Source organism: Cinclus cinclus, chromosome 5 (genome assembly GCF_963662255.1).
Source record: "Cinclus cinclus chromosome 5, bCinCin1.1, whole genome shotgun sequence".
NCBI lineage: Eukaryota > Metazoa > Chordata > Aves > Passeriformes > Cinclidae > Cinclus > Cinclus cinclus.
In genome coordinates this window covers 18504690-18524354 of record NC_085050.1, presented here as the reverse complement: position 1 = coordinate 18524354, position 19665 = coordinate 18504690, and the positions used below count along the sequence as shown (strand labels likewise).

Below are 19665 nucleotides of genomic sequence, written 5' to 3'. Positions count from 1 at the left end.
TCAAGTGACAGTAGCAAACAAGAAGATTTGGAGAAGAGGCATTACTTTCAGGGTTGAAATGTCAGCAAGTACAGCCTAGGATGAAAACCAAAAAGGCTTGTTAAACTTGACATGTGAGTCAAATTTCCTTAAACTAAGTTAAGAATCTAGGAAATATTCAAATACTGACTACAATACTGCCAATAATTACATTTGGACATGGCTAGAAACAAATTATACTGGTTTATGTTAATACTGTATTGCATAACTTTACATTCTAACATTTCAAAGAAAAAACATGTTTACCCAATGTACAGTACTCAAGTAACTTTATTTTAGTCTTCAGCCTTACTTCAAATACACACACCATCATGGGTGAATTAGGAGTCTAGCATTTCAACTTGCTTCTAAAAATAATTGGGAATTAAGAATCCTTATCCTGTGGCTTGGCTAGTACTTGTGAAGTAAGTCCAATGTAATACCTTAAATAACAAATGTCTTCTCATGAAAGTATGTTTTTAAAAAACCCAAAGAAATTGAACACAAACTCTCAAAGTCTGGAAAAAAATCCATCAATGTATTTTTGAAAAAAAAAAAAGAAAAAATTAACAGGTTACTAAATATAAATAATAATAATAATCTTGTTAGTACTAACTTCATTTTCTTCATTTCATATGGCAGTACACACAATGAAATTTCAGATTCACGTTGGCAAAGTAATCTTGCAAAATTTTTGTAATTTTTAGAACAGAAGCATCTAAAATGTACTGAGAAAAAGGGTATAAACTTCTGCAATATTTCAAGAACAATATATCCCACTAACACAGATTACATATTAAAAAAAAGTAACTGCGCAAAATCATTTTATAACACTGGATTTTTATAGCAAATATGCTTTATTTCTATTTACTCCAGAGAAGTAGCATTATGTACTGCATGTTCACAATTTCCTTATTTTTCATCTAAGGTAAGAATTTAGACAGAAAGACTTGCACTATGCACCATGTGCCATGTGAAGTTCAAGTTACTCCTATTGGCAAAGCATCAGAAACTATTTCAATCTCCTCTAAGTGAAACTTATCCTTACTTCAGCTGCAGCCAGTGATGTCACCTCCATCAGGTTGACTGCTCGGAAAGCAAACACAGCAGCTGCCAGGACTGAAAGAAAATGTCCAATATTTAAGTTTCTGACATGGTAAGTAGTGGTTAGAATTAATCTTGATATAAAATACCATATTTCACTTATTTTAATTATTTTTACAATCAGGGGGCCTCCCAACTGCTTTAAGTACAGTAGAGGTAGTTGCCTTAAATAACATGAATCTTGTATTTTGTGAAAGTTGATGAAGTAATTTACCACTACCACTGAAGCTGGGAGAACATCCAGTGCTCTGTTCAGAGAGCACTTAGCATTTTTTAAGTATTGCCATAAAAAATATTACCTGACGTATTTTTTATTAAACATGCTGTACTCATGCAATTCCATTTTTCTAGATACATGCTTTGACCTGTATGTAACCTGCTGTGTGCATTCAAAGAGCAACCATTTTCTTCTCATCACAAAATACTTTGGGGCGAACAAGTATTTGCCTTACATTCACACAGACTTCATACATTTCGTAAAAATAATTCTATTACCAGCAAGAATTTCTAGAGAATTGTATCCCAGGATTCTGTCCCACAGAAGCAAGAGCTGGTCTGTAGCTAAATAACCAGAAAATGCTCGTACCATCCATTTAAATGAAATTCGTAGCCTGCAAACAAGTGACAAACAATGGTTATTATATCTCTGCCTTCCATAATAATCAGATTGTCTATAAATTGAAAATATTTCATTATCTTTCTGCATTTCTCTTCTGGGAAGAATAAGCATTTTCTCTTGCTGCAGTAATAATCAATATTTTAATTTGCATCAGGAATCATAAAACTATTTAGCATTTTATTTGATAAAGTACTAATGTAATTCTTATTATCATTCTAATCAAACAATCACATTAGAGTGATCCTCATCTATTATCACCCTCACTGTTTCATCCTTTCTGCTATTATGCTATTGAGATGGATACCAATTAAGACAAAAAGGTTTTCAGGTTCTGTTGTGCGTGGCGCCATGAGTTCACTATTGAATGACTCTTGCCTCTTCCAGTACCTTCTGCTGCAACTAACACATCTCTGTGTCTCCTGTCCCCTAGGAAATACATCACTTATTTCTATCAGATCCAACATGAATTACTGAAATTTAGCTGAATAATGCAAGCATAGAGCGCTACTCACAAAGCAATTCCTCTTACACAGAGCAAACAGAAGGAATGCACAGATATGCAGGTTAGACAAAGCACTCCATCAGACTCTCAGGGAAAAATGGCACACTGATGGTTATACTTTTGTGCAATTTCCCATAGATCTTAAATTAAAATACTACAGACAGCATTTTGAGAACAATGAATGTGCAACATTTGTAACAAGTTAGAAAGAAGTACTTACGGCTGAGCTCCAATTTCTCGGAGGTGATAGAAGAGCTGGGGCAGATGGGTTTGTAGAAGAGTCTCAAAAAGCAAACATAATGATACAATGCCCTAAAGAAACAAGATTATATTGTGAATACTAACATTCATCCTGTCAAATCTGAGAAAACAGTATCAGCATGTAAGTGTGCATGAATTTTTATTCCAAGCAATAAAACATTATGAATGCTATAATATTCAACTGAGGTGAGAAAGGCACAAGCAATTCTAATACCTTCAGTCACTAAAGCCTTTCACCTGCAATTCCCTTTATGTATTAGAAACATAATATGTTATGATAGTTCCCTTTTGAGTCTGAGTTACTTATGGTGTTTGCATGTCAGGGATGAAGTACTTAATGGTTATTATAGTGTAACCTACTTGAAATATTTCCACTTTGATGAAACAGACCTCAGCTGCACCAAAAAATAAAGGATGTGAGAAAAAGTATCTCTCTGATAGTAAAACCAAACAGTGATAGGGATAACTATAAAAATAGTTAAACATAAACATATTTTAAAAATGGTTTCAAATATTACCACGGAAATGAACAGACTCTTGTGTGACCTCTTTCTCTGCTATTAAAGATGGAAAGCACAATACATAGTCTTGAAATGGTATACCAAGGAAAGGATTTTCTTTTAACCAGTAAATATTTTAAAAAGCAATATAACTCTTCAGCACTTTTTGAAGGAAAAAGAAATATTTAATCTGTTTTATTATTCACAAATAGAAGACAAGCCAATTTTTACAACTCTTGTACATTCAAGACAGCATATACTGGTCACAAAGAGACAAATTATTAAAACTCATCTAGTAGTACTAAAACACATGTGCTGTCATACCAAGATACTTCAGTTAAAGCAACAGACACAAACTTGGTATCACTGAAACAATATCTCTATATATATATATTTTAGCCCCTTTACCCTAGACAATATTTTGGAGTCCATTTAGATATCTTTAATGAAAGTAAATTTATATGACTCTTTGAACTGAGAAATCTATTAGATTAAAAAACTAGACTCTTATAAAAGACCCCATATCTCATAAAATGAGAACTTACTATTTTAATAAGGTACATGATAGCAAAGACTAACAATGACATAGAAAACAACAATATCCAGACTGGAATTACCTAATAATTTTCCCAAGCTTCCCTGAAATATTTTATTATATTTAAAAGAATACATTTCTATCACACAGAAAACCATGCTACTCTATATTATTGTTCTGTAGGAAACAGGATATCAAGTGAATGGATTTATTTCCTAATGAACTTACAGAGGGATGAGAAGAGATGGAATGGAGTCTGAAGAAAAAACGCACATACATCTCACGGAATATCTGATACAATTTGGAAGGTTCATGGTACAGAAAACAAAGTGGAGCAACTGAAAGGATAAAAGAATTATAATTGACTCAACACTGTAAACTGCTAAAAGAGTTCAATGATTAAGCGCATGAAGTATGAGGAAAAGCCATGTAATTTATAGTACCATAAATTAACAAAAACAATACTAACCCAATTATTGAGAAAGAACTATTCAATCACAGTCTATCATTTAATGCAAAAAGTCAAAAAAGGGAGTATGATACACTCTAACTATTATTCCTACATATTTCAAGAAGCTAAACTGATTAGAACCTGCTTACTACAGTGCTGGCTTCTGAACCATAAGAAATATGCTGTAAGGAGAGCACCCCTGGATTGTAGGGCAATGCAAACAGTGCAAGTTTTCAATTCAACTGTCTGTAACGTTCAGTGTGCCATGGGGCGAGTGACCAGCTCCAAACTGATGCCTTATTTGTAAGACTGCTTGAAGATGGATATTGTGAAAATGAAAACATTAAAAGAACAGCTTTTGGTTGCCACAATAACATCACTACATATGACAAACTTACAGAGACATGTTTATTTCTTACAAGATCTGTAGACTATAGATGTTAGGTACTTTACTGTTTAGAAGTCTTCTGGTACACCTGATTCAAAATAATAATTGATTACATTTGTAAAACAGCAGCTCTGAAATGTTGCTTGTTTTGTAGAAGTCTAGGCTATAGATAAATCTGTTATATGTATGTGCTGCTCAAACAGAACCATCATTCCTTGAGACTGATAATACATCCACTCAATTCATTCTCATAGACAGTTGTCATACTTTTTTGTGAACAGCCTTTTGATCTGTCCAGTCATCATGCTGACTGCTTCATTTTACAGGTGCATTCATTTTAGCTGACAGCTTACATTTTAACACACTCAGTTTCTATCTCTACATTCACCTTCCCCTCCACTTTATTTACACTAAGCTAGGGATATGGATATATTTATCTGCATATGTATGTACACAAAACACATAGATATATGTATATTTTATATATATATATATATATATATATATATATATATATATATATATATACATATATGGATGAATTATATGCATGTGTGAATTTACTGTCATAATTAAGTATCAGAGAATGTGGCTTAATAACAAAAATGGTATCTGTGTATGAGAGGTGGGGTGCTAAGGTCGGGTGAGATGTTCACAGAAACATCTATTTCTGTAGGGGTAAGAAAAGCAAAGGGTGTTACCTGTGTTCACGTTTTTAATGCCTGAAGATGGAGGTGGAAAACTTGTCAGTGTGCACATGTACATAGGGGCCAGGAGTGTAACAGAACAGCCTCTGAGAGCTGGCACCCTGACAGTGTATGCATGCAAACAGGAAAAAGGGTATAGGATTTTCATAAATACCCAGACACTTCCTCATATAGCAGCACAGCACGGAATGCAGAGGATGCTCTGCTTAGTACCCACAGCCTTGAACTACATTACCATGTTTCTGATGCCTTGCTTTTCACTCTTCCTCCTTCTCTGAGGCAGCATTTTCTAAGCCTGTGCAAAGCACAAGGACAGGAGGAAGGGAAGAAAACTCACACCCAAGTTGGGGAGACACTGTTCTCAAGGGTAGAGTCAAATCCAAACATTTTGAAAAGCAGTTCACACAGAACAAGTGAATGCCTCTAAGTGAGTCCCTAAGGAAGAGTTTGTGACTTAAGTACTCATTACTCTAAAGACTTTAGATTCCCTACTCAGGTTCAAATCTGCATTTCATATTTCAATTCCATGATTTTAATGATTGTGTGTGATAATTAGATTTTATTATTAGCAAAACATAGCATTTTAAGTATAATCTTACAATCTGCTTGCCCTGTGATGCTACAAACCTTTGATAAACCAAAAGAAAAAAATGAAAAGCCAAAACGTCTAATCTCTCATTTGCAACAGCTGCAATACGTCTGTAACCCAAAGAGATTTTTCTGCTTTCTTCTAAAAATCTTGTTGATATTTGTGCTTTACTCTGTGTAGTAAATTATGTAATGTTCTTTTAACACCTCTTGTACGTATGTGTAGAGAGCAACAGGCCTTTCACATAATTCATGTTTTTAAGGACTTTTTTTTATGGATAACTTGGTATACCCAGAAGTGAAACACAAGGAAAGAGCACTTGGTAAAATTTATCCCTTTAGTCATATACGTTAAGATGCATAGCTTAGCTCAGCTATTAGCTCTCAAAGAAGGAATTCTCACGTGGTAGCAAGCTGTAATATAAGTAAATAAAACAGCCTGAAATTTTAAAAATTATATTCAGCAATCTTCCTTCACAAAAACCATAAAAGCACATACACAAGTTTAAAAGTTGCAGAAAAGTATATACAGCTTTAAACTACAATATGAGGAAAAGCAATCCTGAGGGTTTAGCTTATGAGAGTCACACTTACCATACATAGAAAAGCCATGAAAAGGAATTACACCTGAAAAACAAAAATATTTCTTTTTTTGTTCTTCAATAATGATGCATGCAAAAAATATTATTTCCCCTCACTCAGATTGTATTCTGCCTACGTCAGGAATAAAGTTTTTCCTTGTTATTGCACCTGCATAGTTCTCCATCTTGTACATACGTAAGTACAGTACACCTATGTCAGTGAAGCCAATTACATGCTTAAACACAAGCTACAGTTCCTAGAAAGCCAAGTAAAGCTCAGTTTCCATGAAGTTGTTACACAGAAGCTTTGCTGATATCAGAACCTAATTTCAGATAATGACAACCCATAAATATCATGCACTGACAAGAATGGAGTAGGAAAAAAAGGAGGCCAAGACCTCTAGTAATTCACGTAGTACTCAGATAAAACATTCACAGTACTTGGCAGTTGTAGCATGACAGCTCACTCCTCCTCAGCTGATCTTAGCTCCCATTCACTAGATTTTATATAAGACAGGTAAGAGGTGGCTGCTCTGGCAAAAGATCTTAAGAACAATGCTTCATGGCTACAAAGCTGCAAGAATTGCAGAGGCAAAGAGAAAAAAAGTGAAACAAAAGTATGTACTGCAACTGACTCTACTGAAATACAGAAGACATAAAAGACAAGGCCAGAGACACAGACTTAAGATTGGTGATGTAAGGCCTTGAAAGCAAGAAAAGCTTGAACTTGAAACACAAATGGAGGGAAAGGATCCCCTTCAATCCTTGAAAGGATTTCAATAAGGGATTGAAATGGTCAAGAAAAGAGCTGAAAAAACCAATTTTAATAACTGTAGCTATAAGAACAGCCATGATTTTAAAATTACATTAATCTGTTTGGTCAACACACATTCTGAAAGGAGAAGACTTTAGGGTGTGGTTTGTTAAGTACTGAAAATCTGGGAGGTCAGCCAGTTTCAGCATTTATCATTCAAATCCTCTAAGTGCTGATACAAGAGTGAATACAAGCTGCTGCACCACAAGCTGTTTTCCTTCTCTTTCCCACACACATAGACAAACTCCATTTGTGATCACTAATACCAGGCTAAATGTGGGTTTGGAGTAGCTTCCATCCAGCTTATTCCTTTAAATTAATCAATTTCACAGAATAACAGCAAAACATAACTTGTAATAGAAAAAGAAAATATCATGTACTTGAGGAAAAAAAAATCCTTCCAAACTACCACTAGAGGAGGCAATAGTATAATTCATACCATTTGGAGGATAGAAAACAGCATATTCTTCCATTCCGAGTTTTCCTGTGACCCGTCAAAACACAAATAAAATGTCATTAAGCTGTAAAAGGTATAAAGATTTAAATAATTTAAATAAAAAAACAGATTTTAAGTTACAATTACAAAAATCATAACTAATTACATTACTGACCATCTGACATTGTCTAAAACGTGGCAAGCAATGCAAAGGGACAGGTACAATGTCAGATACAAAACTGAAATGCATCACCAATAAAGAAGGATGACAAACAACTAAAAAAGGAGGAAAATTTCAGCAATGCTGCTCCACTGAGATTCTATTTGGGTGTGTCCTAGGAGCTCTAAAGGTGTTTGCTGCAGACCTTGAAGACAGGGAAGCTCTAGAAGGAAATAAGTCCAGATTGACCTAGGGACAAGAAAGGCTTTTAAACAGATACAACCACAGATAAAAAATATTCAAGGCTTCATTAGGTCTGCAACAGAGGAAGATGGATGTTCTGCTATAACACAAATATTTAAGTAATCTGCTGGATACACAAGACTAAATTAAGTCAAGAAAATCACTGATCATATATACTGATCATATAACTTTTTTATCTTCCCTGCAAAATGAAGACATTATATTATTAAACTGTATTTTAACTATAGAAACTAATAATCCAAAATCCATTAATAAAATTTAACCATTTATTGAGAAATAGAAAGGTGTTATTAAACATAATTACAACTTATAAAAACTTTCAGTTATTTTCATTTTAAAATGAGAACATTAAACTTTTAAAAAATTTAATTAATTACATGAAAATTTATAGAAAATCCTGTGTACTCTATTTACTCTTCACAATAGAATTTAGCACATGGAACTTTCGTCAGGTTCAATGGAATCTGGACCTTGATATTTTCCTGTAGCAAGAACTGACTAAAATAGAATAAAAATTCACCTGCAAAACTCCTGCCTACTAAGCCATGAAAACAAAATCCAGTATTTTCCAATGATACAAATTAATTGTTTAATTAAACTAAAAATTATTTTCTCATTTTCCTTTCAATAGTTTGCTTCTTGTGCAGCCAGGAATTATAATCTGGGAGGATGAGTATTTTTAGCATAAAGCACATCTCTTGGAAAATCAGCTAAAAATAGGACATAGAAGCCTTCCGGATTTACACTGCACAAATTTAGGTATCAGCAACATCATTCCCCAGATTTGTCTAGGAATATGCAGGATGTTCTCCATAGCTGTGTTTCTGGGCTGCCATTGCTCTGTGTCTGAAGCGAGACCTGGGATCCTACTGCTGCTCTGCTCTCAGGTTAGCCCTTTGCTTATTTCATGCAGTAGGCAAAGAAAAATACATAATTCAATGGAAGACAGTAAAATAAGCAATAAAAAATGAATTAAAAATTAGAAAACAAACTTATAGTGACATAAGAAGCAGCAAGACGAAAACTGTCAGCAGAGGTCCTGCACAAAAAAAGTACTGAGGAATCATATTTGGCTAAATACAACAGGCACCAGAACCAAGGAAATAAAAGGGAATGTAGGAGATGATGGTACATGGAAAAAAAAGTATTGGATTACTGAATGACTCAAGAAAGAAGGCAAAATTAGGAATCTCTAGGTAAAATCAAGGGAGGTGATGTTCTAAGATGCATGGAAACATCCAGAAGAATGGCATGAGAAGCTGGCAGAGAAGGCAAGTAGACTGAATCAAGAAATCTAAAGATTGTTAAGAAAAATAAAGAAACCTCAAGTCAAAGAACATCCAAAAATAAGCTAATACTCTGGAAGACACCATGCTTTAAAAAAAAACAAAACAGTGCTCAGTATGCTTGGTAAAGCTCTCCTTTCCCACGCTTTTGAACAGAGCCCACAACTCTTCAGCAACATGATCTACTGTCTACAAATATTTGCAAAACACACGGCTTTGGAAAGACAACATTCTATAACAACTTCCAGTTGCTAAATTTATTGGAGTTGCAGGAGACAATATTGTCTATTTAAATGCCTATTTGTGATGAAGACAAACATTCTCATGATTTTCCCACATTGTCATTGTTGTGTTTCATTTCTTTGGGTAAAACACTGCAGAATTATACACAGAAAACTGGAGTAAAAGAACAATATTACAATCAGTGATCAGCTTCTAAACTGTCATGATAGAATCTGTGCAGTAGTCAGCCGGATACATTTTTATTAACATTCATTTATTAACATACATTTATTAACATTAAAGTGTAGTCTACTAGGTGCAACGAACACAAAGCAAATTCATATACTGTGTTAGTGCATCAGTCAACAAAAATCTACATGATCTTTTTAAAAACAACTCTTATTACCTCGTATGTATGATTTGGGTGGGGTGGCACTACTGTAAGTAAAGTGCTCCAATACAGATGTATCTCGGGAAAAACACAGTAACACCTGCAGAAAAGAAAGTCAGCTGACTAACTGGATCAAAGCAATGTCAAACAAATTAAGGACCTGTCTTAATTAGCACTTGTTAGATGCTATTTAAGAGAGCCAATAAGGTTGAAAGCTTTTCACCACCTTAGTTTACTTTCCTGTTGAAATTTGAAAGGCTCACTTTGAACTTGCTATAATTTTACATTCACTGGCATTTGTCATCAATTTTATATCCACATTCTTCAACCCTCCTCCTTCTCTCTTGGCAGGTGTTTACCCCCTTCTGTCACAACATTAGTGACTCTATGTACCTGGCTGCTTTTACATCTTTTAGACTGTTTTTCTACTCAGTTACGATGACCTGGGGATGTCCTAGTAAGTGAATAAGCAAATTAAACATTTACACTCTTGGATGTGTGCAGTTCTGGAAGAACTTATATTTGCTTTCATTACCAGCATCTTTACAAAATGTTTGCATGCAATTCAGCCCTGTCAAAATACATATTATAATGTTCACCTTGATCCTAAAGATCAGAAATGCACATCGTATACTCTAAAGTATATTTGGGGTTTGTTGTTCACATAAATGAAAAATCTGTATTCACAGCAACTGAGTATAAAATTAAGCAGTAAAAGCATTAATAGAAAAAAAAACCCAACAAAGAATCTCTTCCTATCTGGAGTTATAAAAATTGTAGTGATTAGTACTGTACTTTAAAAACTTCATGTTTTCACACACCAAAAAGCTGTACTATGAAGAATGTACACAAGAGGGCAGACATAAGGCAGACTTCAAGTCACAGCTGACTTCTGCACATCTGAATCCCTCTCTGTTGGGGTGTAAACCCATCTGGAAACTAAGCATCACTCAGATGTTCTCTCAACCCCCTTCCTCTCCACCCCGGCGGAACGGGGAGGAGAATCAAAGTAAAACTTCTAGGCTGAGATAAGAACAGTTTAGTAAGTGAATAATGGCAAATGATAATAACAACGATAATAAAAGACTAATGCCAGACCATTCCCAAACCCAGACGGGCAACCCAGTTCCAGGTAAATCCCCCTGGTTTATATACTGGGCATGATGTGCTGTGTGGATCAGTCCTGGCTATGCTCTCCCTGTTTCTTTAGTGCACCTCCTCACTGGCAGAGCATGAGACAAGGAAAAGCTCCTTAACTTAGGATAAACACAACTTAGCAATGCCCCAAAATATCAGTGTGTTATCAACACCACTCTCATTCCCAATCCAAAACACAGCACTGTAACAGCTTCAGAGAAGAAATTAACTCTACCCTAGCTGAAACCAGGACACTCTGCTCTTGAAGATTTAAGAGTTTATTTTAACTGTAGTCAAGGTGTAAAAGGAGGAAATGTTTCACTACATAATTCATTGTGAATAAAAATGAATGGATTTTTCCTTCCCACTCATTGGTGTAAATATCTTCCACATATCAGCATTTACCAAAAGGAGACACGCAAAATGACACATCTGAATATTACTGCTTTAATTTTTTTTAATGGAAAGCAAGTCATATTTTGAGACTTATCTTTCTTGAAACTTCAAAATACAAACATCTTTCAGAAACGAATAATACTTTATCTCAAACAGTTTAAGCTAAATATTATTTTTGTGCAATACACAATCATGCTCATAGCTGCCAAAATATCACTGACAATAACAATACACAGGCAAATGTAATTCTATGTGTATGCTAACTGAGGTGAACGAAAGAGAAACTAATCTGAACAGGACATAAACTATGTACTCTCATAGGGGAAAGAATGTAACCTTCATTTGAATACAGTGTCCAGTACCAGTATCTGGAAGTCTTTAAATGAAGACTGCATCTTCATAAGCGATAGACTCTAGCTCAAACCTAAGTTACGACTATACCCAAAAAAACTCTGGGCAAGGTTCTTTGCATGTATTCATTCTGCAGGATGTAAGACTAAAGTATTCAAAGTTCTGGCCCAAAACAAAGAATTTACAAATTTACTCATCCATATGTTATTTTCCTCGTTAACAAAATGATAGTACTAAAGAAAATAATGGTATAAAAGCCTTCTCAAGTACAGAAATATTAACCAAATTATTGTATATTTATAATCCAACTGAAAAGAAAACCACTGAATTCAAATCACTGAGGGAAAGAAAAAAAAACCCAAAGCCAAAGCTTTTATCAAAAAGAAATTACTTTATTAAAAGTACCTGTATTTTATTTAAATAGTTATGAAGAAGTAATAAAAATAAGTAAACTTTGGATAAAAGAAAGCAAATATATTAAAGGAAATAAATGACAACATTTCACAGCATTTTTCCTGAGAACAAATCTATGCGACTAAAGAGGTACCAATAATGCAACAAAATACCCTCTGGTCAATGACCTGGAAAACTTGAGAGGCAGTAACTAGTCATGTAAAAATGCCATAAACCCAGAACTAATGTATTTGGTTTAAACTAACATTTTCATTATCTATCTTATTTAGCCAATATTTAATTCCATTTATCATATTAAATCAATAAATAATGTCCCATATCACAGTGACTCATACTACAAAATCTTTCCAGGGGCTATAGAACAAAAATAATTTGGCAGTAAAGCATTTGAAAATTAGGTTGGAAGAGGAAATTATCAAGGAAAATGGATAACCTTTTTCTAGAGCAGAGTCTGAAGAATACCATAAAATAGCAATCACAACTAGAGCAACACATAATTAGAAGTTTGAGATATTCTCTGCTTCAAAACCTTGCAGTAAAAACTAGCCACATAATTTTTCAATGACTTTTGGTGAGTCTCCCTCAAACTACTAAAGACAGTTAAGTCTTTTTTATAATTCTCATTCTGTAGCTTTCTTTTAGTCACAATATAAAAAAATGGAAAACATTCAAATGGGTTATATATTGAGAATGATGAACAAAATCTATTTCTGATGGTCTTAAAAGAAAAGATTATATCATGTATTAGTTCATACTTCTTCATAGTTTATAACCCTGTGTCTACTGCAAGTGTCAGTTAATGACTAATTAATGCCATGGTAGTCTACATAACGATTAAAAAGAAATAGGAATCAGATTTTCACATCCCAAGATGAAGAAACAGTGTTACAACAATGAAGATCATCTTTGACCATTAAACCAAGGAAAATTCTTACATGTAAGTATTTCAGTGAACAAATACCAATGTTTGAGCTGACATTATTCAGACAGCTTGCAAATTTCACAGAACCACAGAAGCACTAGGTTGGAAGAGACCCTCAAGATCATTAAGTCCAACCCGTGCCCTAACATCTCAACTAAACCAGGGCACTGAGTGCCACATCCAATCTTTTTTAAAACACATCCAGGGATGGTGACTCCACCACCTCCCTGGGCAGACAATTCCAGTAATTTATCACTCTTTCCATAAAAAAACGTTTTCCTCATATCCAACCTCTATTTCCCTTGGTTCAGCTTAAGACGGTGTCCTTTCATTCTGTCGGCTGCTGCCTGGTGAAAGAGACCAATCCCCCCTGACTACAAACACCTTCCAGGGACTTGTAGAGAGTGATAAGGTCACTCCTGAGTCTCTTTTCCCCAGGCTAAACAACCCCAGCTCCCTCAGCTGTTCCTCATGGGGTTTTGTTCCAAGCCCCTCATCAGCCTTGTTGCCTCCTCTGGACGCACTCAAGCATCTCAACATCCTTCCTAAACAGAGGGGCCCAGAACTGGACACAGCACTCAAGGTGTGACCTCACCACTGCTGAGTATAGAGGAAGAATGACCCCCCTGCTCCTGCTGGCCACACCATTCCTGATACAGGCCAGGATTCCATTGGCCTTCTTGGCCACCAGGACACACTGCTGGCTCATGTTCAGTCGGCTGTGGACCAGTACTCCCAGGTCCCTTTCTGCCTGGGCACTGTCCAGCCACACTGTCCCCAGCCTGTAACGCTGCAGGGAGTCACTGTGGCCAAAATGCAGGACTTGGCACTTGGACTTACACTTCATGCTATTGGACTCTGCCCATCCGTCCAACCATTCCAGGTCTCTCTGCAGCACCTTCCTGCCTTCCAACAGATGGACACACGCTCCCAGCTTAGTGTCATCTGCAAATTTACTAATGAAAGACTCCGTGCCCTCATTCGTGTCATCAATAAAAATATCGAACAGGACTGTCCCCAGCACAGACCCCTGAGGAACACCACTGGTGACTGATCCCCAGCTGGATCCAGCACCGTTCACCACCACTCTCTGGGCCCAGCCATCCAGCCAGTTCTTAACCCAGCCAAGAGTGCTCCTGTCCAAGCTGTGGGCTGCCAGCTTTTCCAGGAGTGTGCTGTGGGAGACTGTCAAAGGCCTTGCTGAAGTTCAGGTGCACAACATCCACAGCCTTTCCTGCATTCACCAGGTGGGTCACCTGGTCATAAAAGGAGACCAGGTTGGTCAAACACAACCTGCCCCTCCTAAACCCACACTGGCTGGGTCTGATCCCCTGGCCATTCTGTAAGGGCTGTGTGATGACACTCGATATCAACTGCTTCATTACCTTACTGGGTACTGAGGTCAGGCTAACTGGCCTATAATTACCAGGATCCTCCTTCCCACCCTTTTTGTGAATGGGAGTCACATTGGCCAACTTCCACTCATCTGGAACCTCCCCAGTGTCCCAGGACTGCTGGTGAATGATACAGAGCGGCTTCGCAAGTTCATCTGCCAGCTCTCTCATCAGCCTGGGATGGATCCCATCTGGTCCCATAGATTTATGACTATCCAAGTGGCTCAGCAGTTCTCTGACTGCCTGCTGCTGGATAACAGGGGGACCATTCTGCTCCCTCACACCACCTGCCAATGCAGGACAGTTGTCCTGAGGACAAGTCATCTTCCCACTAAAGACTGAGGCAAAGAAGGCATTAAGCACTTCTGCCTTCTCCTCATCTGCAGCTACCAAGTTCCCTCCCTCATCCAATAGAGAACAAAGACTGGTCTTACCTTTCCTTTTACCATTAATATATTTGTAAAATAATTTTTTATGATCCTTTACAAAAGTTGCCAAATTGAGTTCAAACTGAGCTTTGGCCTCTCTATTTTTTTTCCTACATGCCCTAGCAACCCCCTTAAATACTTCCTGAGAGACCTGACCCTCCTTCCAAAGATGACACATCCTCTTTTTATTCCTAAGTTCTTTCAAAACCTCATTGCCCATCTAGGCTGGACATTTGCCTCATCAATTCATCTTTGACACACAGGAACAGCCTGTTCCTGTGCCCTCAAGATCTCTGTTTTGAAGCACACCCATCTTTCCCAGACTCCTTTGTTTTTAAGACTGCTTCCCAAGGAACTCTCTGAATAAGTCTCCTAAATAGGCCAAAGCCTACCCTCCAGAAGTCCAATGTAAGAATTTTACTGATGTTCCTCCTGATTTCACCAAATATCAAGAACCCTATAATTTCATGATCACTCTGCCCCAAGTGGCCTCCAACCACATCTCCTACCAGACCATCTCTATTTGCAGAAAACAGATCTAACACAGTCCTTCCCCTGGTGGGGTCACTCACCAGCTGCAACAAAAGTTGTCCTCCACACACTCTAAGAACTTCCTGGACTGTCTCTTTTCTGCTGTATTAAGTTCCCAGCAGATGTCTGGTAGGTTAAAGTCACCTACAAGAACAAGGACTGGTGATCCTGAAACATTCTCCAGCTGTTTATAGAATAAGCTGTCCACCTCTTCTTCCTGGTTGGGTGGATGATAACAGACTCCCAGTAGGACGTCAGCCTTGTTAGCCTTTCCCTTAATTCTTACCCAAAGGCATTCAACTTCATCATCATTAGTTTCAACATCCATGGTATCAAAAGCCTCCCTAATATAAAGGGCCACTCCACCACCTCTTCTCCCTTTCCTGTCCCTTCTGAAGAGCTTGTATCCATTCAGTGCAGCCCTCCAGCTGTGTGAGTCATCCCACCACATTTCTGTGATGGCAACTACATCATAGATTTGCTACTGTACCATGGCCTCCAGCTCTTTTTGTTTGTTACCCTTGCTGCATGCAATGCTATACATGCACCTCAGCTGGGCTACTGATTTTACCCCTAACTCAGGCTTACCACCCTTGGGCCTCCTTTCAGACAGCCCAGCTGCATCCCCTTCCCCCTTAAAACCTAGTTTAAAGCCCTCTCAATGAGTCCTGACAGTTCAAAAGTTAAAATCCTTCTGCCCTTAACAGAGACACAGAGCTCATCCAGTTCCCACAGGCCAGGTGCCATAAAAGTTGCCCTGTAATCAGAGAACCCAAAATTCTGCTGATGACACCAACCCTTGAGCCACTTGTTCATAATGTGGGCTCTCCTATTCCTTTCACTGTTTTTCTCTGCCATCAAAGGGACTGAGCAGAACCCTGCCTGTGCTCCTGCCCTATCAACCACTTGACCAGTGCCCTGAAGTTGCTTTTAATTGCCCTGACACGCTTTTTTTAATCTCATCAGTTCCAGCCTGGAGTATCAGCAGGGGGTAATAATCAGAGGGCTGAATCAGGGAGAGTATCTCAGGAATATCCTGTACCCAAGCCCCAGGGAGGCAGCAGACCCATGGGGCCTCTGTTCTCCTCAGAAGGGAATCACCTCCTATTACAACCCTTCTTTTCCTTTTAATGCTAGAGGTGCTGATCTATCTGACAGATAAAGCATAACTGGGAGGCTCACTGGGCAGATAATTTCCTCTATGTCATCTGGCTGACCCTCTGGATCCAGGGCCTCATACCTATTCTGAAATGGCACCTGGGTAGGTGATGAGTGAATTTGTGAGTAAATTTTAATTCTGAAACAAATTCAGATACAGATCTTAATATTGTGCCCATTTTAAAATAAAAAAGGTCACAATTCCATGAGGTCACAGTTTTAACTATTAATGTTTAAATGCAGAATTATATGCAGACATGCTTGCACAGTATGCTTAAACAGTACTGAGTATTTTTATATCTATATGTATCTATGTAAGCAGCATTAAGGACAGTTTCTTGCCTAGTTAAATTACTAGCAGTTTTACATATTCCCACCACAAAATAAATTATTTAGTTTCACATAGCTCTAAACAAAAAATTTAATCACGTCTAAAATAACAGATATGACTAACGAAATCAAAAGTGCTGTGGAAATGTTAAGTTTGCTGCATGACATTTATGTTGACATTGCAATCAAACACACATTAGGAAATTCATAGCTGTAATCTCCTTCTAATTATGAACATTTGATAGGCACCAACAAGGATAATTCTTTATAAATGAGCTGGATTCCTGATTGCTAGAAACAGCTTTGTGATGGGAGCAATCCTATGAGTAACCATACCTGTCACTACCTTATTCAGAATCAATGTCTTTAATTTAAAAATATGCTTATTGCCACAGGTCACTGTAAAGCAAGGGGGTTTTTAAAATGGAACCCTGACTATACTTCTCAAGTCTTAATTTCTCTGTGCATAATAGCTTTTAATTGTTGAGTTTTACTGCAAAGCTGGAAAGGGGGAAAAAATATGGCTGACCTCATATTTTCCAGCTTAGTGCACTGGAAAGATATTGTGTATGGTCCTTCACAGCAGGAGTTCTAGAAGCTTGCCCTCCTTAATCTGTTTAAGTGTCCAAGTTTGCTATTCAGAAGGGAAGGTATATACAGCAAACAGATGTATCTGTTCCACTGTACTCTGCCTTATAAAGTCAGTTATCTCTCCAAAGATTATACAATCCCATAGAAGTATACCTCCTAGGCTTTCTAACCAAAAAATAGTTACATACCTGATACAAATAATCCTCAAATACAAAATAGTAGTCATCGTTGCTTGCTGTCAGCTTTACATCCTGCAATAAAAAATACAAGAGTTTGAAGGCAAAAGACCTCTCTTCAGACTCCCATGGAGGCTAAACTTAACATGCTGATAGAAGACACTGTTTCACTTTCATTCAAAGAACTACAGTTAAACTTAGACTCCACATTTTAAAATTTAAAAATGATGTATTAACTTGATGATTAAGTATTCATAGATGAAACTTGAAATGGAAGCAGTCATACTCTGTTGGTTCTTTCTCACAAACCCAGTTACTCCTTCAAAAGAAGATACCATTCCCTTATGACTTTACAGTTCAACTTAAATGTCTTACATGAGAGACAACACAGGCACTAGGAATAGGTACACAATAATAAGCACACAGTAATTATTTTTACACTCTTCAGAACCAAACCACCTAGTATTTTCTTTCTTAAAAAAAAAAACAACAAAAAGATACCAGTGTGATGAGCACATAAATCACTCTCTCTTGAGCAAATTACTTACTTTGTAAATCAGGCTATCCACTAGAAGGTCGTGTTCAATCACATTTGACTTAAGCTGTTCATAGTACAAGATGTCCTAAAATTAAGAATATTATCATCATCTCTCTGAGACATGACCTCAATTTATATTTAATTAAAAAATTTAATTTTCAGCAATTGAAAAAAAGGCACATATTCAAGTGAAAAAAGCACTGCATGTTTATGAATTATGTATCATAGTGTGTTCTAGTTTAAGCCCTCAGAACTGAGATTTGAGACATTATAAAATGATGTTGCCTTCAGATAAATAATAAAATGAAAATGAAGGGACTAGTTCAAACCAAAGACCCATATCTTCCAACCACTGATTCTCTCTACACCTAAAATGTTTTCAGTGCTCAAAATCATTGTTTTATTTCTTCATTACCCTCTGTTTATATGCATGTCTCAACCAATAGCTTCTGTCTTATCTTTAAGCATTAGTGAGTTGCTGCTGCAAATATTTGACATTAAACTAGTATGAACCTGTGAACAGTTTAAATTTGTGCAAAGATGAAATGATAAATATACAAAAAAAGTGTTGAAGAGTACAAAAAACTAGGACCTGTTTTTAAATTCCAGTTATTTCCTGAACATCTATAGACCACACACACAGGTGAAACAATGGGGAAGAATCAGAACAAACTTCTCTGCTTTTCCTTATTCTATGCCTTCCTTCTTAGAAAGAGCTTGCAAAGAAAGAATACAATGAAATATTGCACTGCCATTCTGTAACTCCCAAATCCCTAAATATCTCTCTGCCATTACACCTACAATTGAAAAACACTTTCTTATTGATTTTAACTAATTGATAAATTAAGTAAGCCATTCGAAAGATCCTTCCCACTTCACAAAACTGTTTTGATTTCAAGGTATCTATACGGACACACAAATATTTGTATATTCCAAACTTCACAGATTTACTGCTGATTTCTTTGATAAATACAAGTCCAGAGTAAGGACTGAAGAACAAGTGGGAAGTAAGATGAAATCTTGAGAGAGAGAGAGAATGGTGAATAGTACACACTTAGAAACTATTAGAATTAACATATTGCTAAACTGCTAAGATGAAATGAGGACAAAAGCTTTACTAATTTACTGAATTTACTAAGTACTGATGCCTCCCACAGGGAAAATTTTCCTTTTGAGAAACAGAAAAGGGGAGGTATAAATATTATGCTATTTCTTTAGGAAGGATCAGACATAAATATTTACTAAATGCAAAGTATCTGCAGTATGAACATAGAATTCTGTTCTTCGAATCTACAAAGAACTACTCAAATACCCAAGTCATCATTTTAAAGCGTCAATACTGTAGTTCAGTCAAGTATAACATTGCCAAATGAGTAACATTTTTTTTGCCATCTCCAATGACTGTCTATATTAAAACACGAGAAACTAATATTAAAAAAAAAACAAAAACAAACAAACAAACAAAAAAAACC

The 19665-nt window shown here is 36.6% G+C and overlaps 1 protein-coding gene across 2 annotated transcripts in view; it reads right to left on the bottom strand.

Moving 5' to 3' along the window:
• The window catches only part of TBC1D19 (TBC1 domain family member 19), a 49152-nt gene continuing 29487 nt past the window's right edge, over positions 1–19665 (bottom strand). For both annotated transcript variants that reach the window (XM_062493437.1, XM_062493438.1), the window contains 10 exons: positions 18204–18278; positions 17668–17730; positions 9843–9927; positions 7508–7552; positions 6268–6300; positions 3768–3877; positions 2464–2555; positions 1618–1733; positions 1067–1137; positions 1–75 (listed from right to left, as the gene is read on the bottom strand). In XM_062493437.1, the coding sequence (XP_062349421.1) occupies positions 1–75; positions 1067–1137; positions 1618–1733; positions 2464–2555; positions 3768–3877; positions 6268–6300; positions 7508–7552; positions 9843–9927; positions 17668–17730; positions 18204–18278 (765 nt within the window). The remainder of the gene's footprint in view (positions 76–1066; positions 1138–1617; positions 1734–2463; positions 2556–3767; positions 3878–6267; positions 6301–7507; positions 7553–9842; positions 9928–17667; positions 17731–18203; positions 18279–19665) is intronic.